General features: G+C 43.3%; 1 protein-coding gene across 2 annotated transcripts in view; it reads left to right on the plus strand.

The window, feature by feature from the left end:
* LOC134636007 (uncharacterized) overlaps positions 1–6,398 on the plus strand; it is a 25,662-nt gene extending 19,264 nt beyond the window's left edge. For both annotated transcript variants that reach the window (XM_063485739.1, XM_063485740.1), the window contains 4 exons: positions 4,835–5,064; positions 5,167–5,451; positions 5,525–5,631; positions 6,147–6,398. In XM_063485739.1, coding sequence (XP_063341809.1) covers positions 4,835–5,064; positions 5,167–5,451; positions 5,525–5,631; positions 6,147–6,391 — 867 coding nt within the window. In that variant the 3' untranslated portion in view covers positions 6,392–6,398. The remainder of the gene's footprint in view (positions 1–4,834; positions 5,065–5,166; positions 5,452–5,524; positions 5,632–6,146) is intronic.
* Positions 6,399–6,847: the final 449 nt, after the last annotated feature.

The raw sequence follows: 6,847 nt of genomic DNA on the forward strand, positions 1-6,847 counted from the left end.
CAGGTCATGTATCCTAAAACATTAAGAATCAGAATACTTTCTTAATCCCTAAGGAAATTATGTGGGTTACAGTTCCTCCAAGAAGAAATGGTAAAAATAGTAACAGTAACAGACTAAACTCCAAACAATATATACAATAATATAATATTAATTAGTCAGTGTCAATTGTTGATTTGTCCTGTTCTCATTGTATGACGAATTATGATGTCTGTTTGGTAGCCGTTTGCATACTATGCATACTCTCTCTCTCTTCATATATGTGTGTGTGCGTGTGTGTGTGTGTGTGTAGGGGGGGGGGGCGCCAGAGGGCGTGTTCGCCCGGGGCGCCAAACAGGCTAGGACTGCCACTGTGTGTGTGTGTCTGTGTGTGTGTGTGTGTGTGTGTGTGTGTGTGTGTGTCTGTGTGTGTGTGTTTGTGTGTGTGTCAGTCCAGTCACTGAGTGTTCAGGAGTCTGACGGCCTGGGGGAGGAAACTAGGGGTGGGTTTTGATAATCGATTCATCGATTAAAATCAATTCTGGCTTGGATAACGTGAAATCGATTCATTAAAATACTGAATCGATTTTTTTAATATAAATTTATTTTGCCCGAAATGCCAGAATCTCAGGTGAAACCTCACAAAATTTCAACAACCACCAAACAGCTAAGACAGTAAATGAGAGCAGGTACACGGATTCTGCACAAGGACGTAAACACACAGCGCGGACCCGCGATCAGAATCAGTGAGATGTCGCCTTTCTCACCCGACGGGCGCTGCAGCTTTAAGCGGCTGCGCGCGCTCCCGCGGACGGCAATCACTTTTTGGCACAACAACTGCACGGACACGGTCGGGGCTGAAAGCCGACAGCTCGCTGATTCTGATGTCGGTGGGTCCACGCTTTGTGTTCACGCCCTTTTTGCGCTGATTCTAAAGCTGTTAGTTTTATCTCTCTCCAAACAATATTGACTGAACCAGCAGCAAAAGAAGATCCAAACTACGCTTCACCTAAACATCATCATGAATTCACTCTGACTTTTACTGTTTTGCTTCACCCACGATAAAATCACACTTCATGCACAGCTCTCTCTCTCTCTCTCTCTCTCTCTCTCTCTCTGTACTGTTTTCTGCATTATTCGCTTGCTTGTTACGCACAAGTCTACCGTTGTTTACAGCGCTGTCGGCCGCGTTTTTTTCCTTTTACTTACTTCTGAAAAGAAACTCTAATTTCTGCCGTTCAATACTGAACAAATTTAAACTTTTTAAAATGATGCAAAATGCAAAACGCTTAGCCGTGTCTCTAATAAAACCGCTGTAACTTCAGAGGTACGTTCATATGTTGATTAATGGTTTTCTTTCGTTTTTGATGTACTGCAGAATATTTTTATAAAATCCCAGGCCAGGAAAATCACCTTCATATTTTTCTGTGTTTTATCTTCAGCTACTTTGACACAAAAGCATCTGCTGTGATGCTCACACTTTTGATAAAGTCTTGCGTGTGTCAGCTTCCTTTTTATAGGTACAGAAATATGTAAATGTACTGATCTGAATTATAATATTTCTGACTGTCAAAATTTCCCAGATTCAAATCGAATTTAATTGAATCGAACTTAATTGAATCGAATCGAATCGAATTGAATCGAATCGTGGATCGAATCGATTCGGGACCTTGTGAATCGGAAACGAATCGATTCTAGAAATCAGTGACGATACCCAGCCCTAGAGGAAACTGTCACAGTCTGGCAGTGAGGGGCTGAATGCTCTGGTGCGTCTTTCCAGAAGGCAGCAGGGTGAAGAGTGTGTGAGGGGTATGTGGGGTCCTCTACAACGTGGTCAGATAAGCCAAAATTGAGCCCTTTGGTATTAGTGATGTTTTATTTCATGTACTAGCTGGCTCTAAAAGCCAATTCTTTGTAGCGAACAATAAGAGACGACGCTTTAGCCCTCCTAAGAATCCATGCAGGCAGGGGCAGGACTTTATTTTTATGGGCACACCATGTGGCCAATCACATTCAAAGACAGACTAGCATCACACCATTCTGTGGGACAAGGAAGGGGGACAGATATTCCGAAGTGTTGGGATTTATTTTTATTTGCAAGGCTGATACCTCATAATTAGCACCACATAAGTGTTTTGTAGAGAAGTTTTGGAAGTAGACTGTTACTGTGATACAACAGACACAAGACTGAGACCCTTCACAGGAACGTGGTCTCGGCCTTAAATCAGGAAATGCACTCTACAGGCCTGATGGAAGACAAGAGGTAGTTGTCATGGTAATAATAATAATAATAATAATACATTTTATTTAAGGTCACCTTACAAAAGACAAAAAATAAAAGGGGCAATAGTTATTAAAATACATAAAATAAGTTAAAATTGCAAAACAAAGCTTGACAACAGATAAAATCAGCACTAAAGCAAATAAGCCAGTTTGAACAGATGTGTTTTGAACTGTAAATATGGAAGAGAGTCTATATTTCTTATGGCTGGAGGAAGAGAGTTCCAGAGCCGAGGAGCAGAGCGACTGAAGGCTCTGCTCCTATAGTGGTGAGACGAGCAGAAGGAACAACAAGATGAATGGCAGATGAGGATCTGAGAGGGGAGGAAACAGTGGTCCTATGGAGCAGATCACACAGATAGGAAGGAGCAGATTTATGGACACTTGTATGTGAGAAGTAAGATTTTAAAGTTTATCCTGGCTTCTACGGGCAACCAGTGAAGCTGCTGAAGAACTGGGGTAATATGAGCTCTTGACGGAGTGCGAGGTATGACCCGAGCTGCAGAGTTTTGAAGAAGTTGGAGTTTATGGAGGGACTGTTTGGGGAGACCAAATAAGAGGGAACTGCAGTCATCAGTCCGAGAAGTAATAAGACTGTGGACAAGGATGGCAGCAGCATGGGGAGGAAGGAAGGGGCGGAGTCGGTTAATATTACGTAAGTGGAAGTATGCAGGGTTATGTAATTAACGTGAGACTGGAATGAGAGAGTATTATCAAGTATGACACCCAAACTCTACCTGAGGAGAGGGAAGGGGGGGAGAATGTTCAATGTTAATGGAGAAACTGTGAGTTTTGGTTACGATAGAGGCTGTGCCAACGAGTAAAACTTCTGTTTTATTACTGTTTAGCTTGAGAAAACTGGAGGAGAACCAGGATCTAATCTCAATAAGACAGTTTGAGAGGGAGGTAGGTGGGAGGAATGAATATGTCTTAAACTTATCATATGTCAAAGAACCTTTTTATTTTGTGCATGGTTCTTCAGCTCGGCCCTGAAAACCTTAGAAATATGGTATCTAAGCAGATTCTTACTCTGGATGGCATTACCTTGGCCTCCAGTAACACTGTGAGGAACCTTGGAGTCATTTTTGACCAGGACATGTCCTTCAACGCACATATTAAACAAATATGTAAGACTGCTTTCTTCCATTTGTGCAACATCTCTAAAATTAGAAATATCCTGTCTCAGAGTGACGCTGAAAAACTAGTTCATGCATTTATTACTTCCAGGCTGGACTACTGTAATTCATTATTATCAGGAAGTCCTAAAAACTCCCTGAAAAGCCTTCAGTTAATCCAAAATGCTGCAGCAAGAGTCCTGACAGGGACTAGAAAGAGAGAGCAGATTTCTCCTGTATTGGCTTCCCTTCATTGGCTTCCTGTTAAATCCAGAATTGAATTGAAAATCCTGCTCCTCACATACAAGGTCTTAAATAATCAGGCCCCATCTTATCTTAATGACCTTGTAGTACCATATCACCCTATTAGAGCACTTCGCTCTCACACTGCAGGCTTACTTGTTGTTCCTAGAGTATTTAAAAGTAGAATGGGAGGCAGAGCCTTCAGTTTTCAGGCCCCTCTTCTGTGGAACCAGCTTCCAGTTTGGATTCAGGAGACAGACACTATCTCTACTTTTAAGATTAGGCTTCAAACTTTCCTTTTTGCTAAAGCATATAGTTAGGGCTGGACCAGGTGACCCTGAATCCTCCCTTAGTTATGCTGCAATAGGTGTAGGCTGCCCGGGGATTCCCATGATGCACTGGGTGTTTCTCCTTCACTCACTATGTGTTAATAGACCTCTCTGCATTGAATCATATCTGTTATTAATCTCTGTCTCTCTTCCACAGCATGTCTTTATCCTGTCTTCCTTCTCTCACCGCAACCAATCACAGCAGATGGCCCCGCCCCTCCCTGAGCCTGGTTCTGCCGGAGGTTTCTTCCTGTTAAAAGGGAGTTTTTCCTTCCCACTGTCACCAAAGTGCTTGCTCATAGGGGGTCATATGATTGTTGGGTTTTTCTCTGTATCTATTATTGTACAATCTACTGTACAATATAAAGCGCCTTGAGGCGACTGTTGTTGTGATTTGGCGCTGTGTAAATAAAACTGAATTGAGTGAAAAAGCCACTGGGAGTACAAGCTCAGGAGCAGATTTAACAGACTCCTTAGTAACTAGCTTGGCTGTTGTACAAACCAGAGATGGTGCACAATGATCTGGTTTAGCTCGTTCAAATGGGAAAACACTAAGGCCAGTCTCACCTTTTACGGCTGGCTAGAGCAACACTAAGTCACTGATTGCATCTGCAAGTAAACACAAGGTTTTTACTCAGAAATTGCAAACTGGGAAACACAAAACTCTATTTCGTCTTGAGCTGTCTTGGACTCATCAAACACGATCTCTGTGGCCGCCTCTACAGGCTTAGCCCGCCCTGACTTGGCCTCTGGAGGTCTGTGCGATTATGGACGCAATCAACGTTTTACCTTTTTACAGAAGGTGTAGCCTTTGTGTTATTCAAAGTCTGCACAGGAGATGTTGGAAGCAATTAGGTAACTCATCTCATGTCATGTTTTATCTCCACTCAGCTTCAGCAAAACCTACCCAAATACGTAGGAGCTCTGAAGCTGCAGAAAGGATATGAAACCTGTAACTCTCCTGGAAGATATTACATATGTGGAGGAGATCGAAAGGTGCGAAGAAAAGCCGTAGACGATTTCAACGCCATCTTGGGCGACACGAGCAAGAAAGGTTTGAGTCCAGAGGAATTACGAGATATCCAAGAACGACGTCTGGGTTTGGTTGGAACGCACGCTGAGTAAGTATTTAGTGTGTGACCTCGACGACCAGCAGATCGAACTTCACATTTAATGGTAACACACGTATTCACTCATATTCTGAATGTGTTTCTTGCCAACAGTGTGTACAAAATCCGGGTGGAAACCTCAAACCAAAGAGAATGTGGTGAAAACAGGCTGGCAGTGGAAGCAGACCACGTCCCACCTAAATGTGTGTTTCAGAATGCCCTTAAAACGTTGCAGGAACCTGAGAACGTAAAGTTAAGAGAGAACCTGAAAAACAAAAGTCCCCACCTTCATGCACTGTTGGATAAAAACGGAGACCGCGGGCTGTGCAGAGAGGTTCTGAAATCGCACCACGAGGCAGGCCTGACCTGGCGCAACAGAAAAGAGTCTCGTATAATCAGGTGAGAACAAATCTGTTCGTCCTGGAGCTAAACTCAGAGTTTTCTTTGGATAGCTAACGTGCTTCTGTTCCAGCGAGAAGCTTGAGGAGATTCTTATTTCTGGAGATGGGGAAAAACTGGTGAAGATGTCGCTGCTGGCAGCCAATCCAGTTACATCCAATTCTCTCAGGGAGGATGCAGGTACGCTACAAACAAGCCTTTAGAGACAGAAGTACTATGTGCTGTTACATACCAGGTTACTGATGAGACGATGAGCAAAGATGAGGGCGTTCGTCACCATAGAAACAACACAAAGAAACATCTGTCTGTAAAAATGACCTCGTGTTTTTCATGAAATGATGAAACGGTCAAAGTCTTTCAGCAGTTTAATGCACAGAGTCACTGTGGTGCTGGTTACACTGGTTTCACAGCCACTCACAGGTTATTAATTATTAGTACAGGAACACGTGAAGCACCATGTAGAAGGATCACATAAGCAGGAATCAGTAACACAAGCTAATCAACAAATACACAAACCTCACTGTACGAGCACACGGACTCACACTGTGGTTTTAAGGAAAATAGATATTTGTGTGTTAATGAGTGTCCTCGCCTCAGTGGTCACAGTAACAGATATGGTGCGATGCGTCAGAGTCACCGTTTCCTGTTCAGTGAGTAAACCCCGCCTCTCTCTGCTCGCTGTGTGAACTCTGCAGGAATCCTCTCACTGAACATCTCAAATATGTCCAGAGACGCAACGAAGCGCTACCACGATGTTGGAGACAAGCTGCTGGTGGAAGGTTACTACAAGAAAGGAGTCCTGAACGAGGAGGAGAGGCACAGCATCATGGACTGGCTGAAGGGCGGAAACCTGTACTCAAAGAACATGTCAGAGTACAAAGAGATGTGCCGTGAGCTGAGAGCCAAGATACACAAACACAACAACAACAGTGGAAAATAACAACAGAGTGTGTGTGTTTAACTGAACGTATCAGACAGCCAAACTGAGAAAGCTCAGTTTTATCATTCATATATTTTGTTATCCTCTCTGACCGTTTCATCATCGTCCTCTTTTCCTCTTTTCCCAGAAAACAAAGAAGGAAAAGAGCTTCTCTGAAAGATTTTAATCCGAGGATAAAAAGCAGCTCAAAGAAAGTGATTTGTAATCACAGGAGCTGTTGTGTGTTCTCTGTGTAACACCTGTCACAGGTACCTGTGAGTGGGCCCTGGGCCTCTGCTTACAGCACAACATATGAATCATGATATGTGTAATTAAACCACAACACAAGAGGTTCATTTCAACGCAGCAGGCTCACCTCACTGATTCCAGATCAGAAAACAAAGTGTGTGTGTGTGTGTGTGTGTGTGTGTGTGTGTGTGTGTGTGTGTGTGTGCGTGCGTGTGTGTGTGTGTGTGT

This window comes from Pelmatolapia mariae, linkage group LG10_11 (assembly GCF_036321145.2).
Source record: "Pelmatolapia mariae isolate MD_Pm_ZW linkage group LG10_11, Pm_UMD_F_2, whole genome shotgun sequence".
NCBI lineage: Eukaryota > Metazoa > Chordata > Actinopteri > Cichliformes > Cichlidae > Pelmatolapia > Pelmatolapia mariae.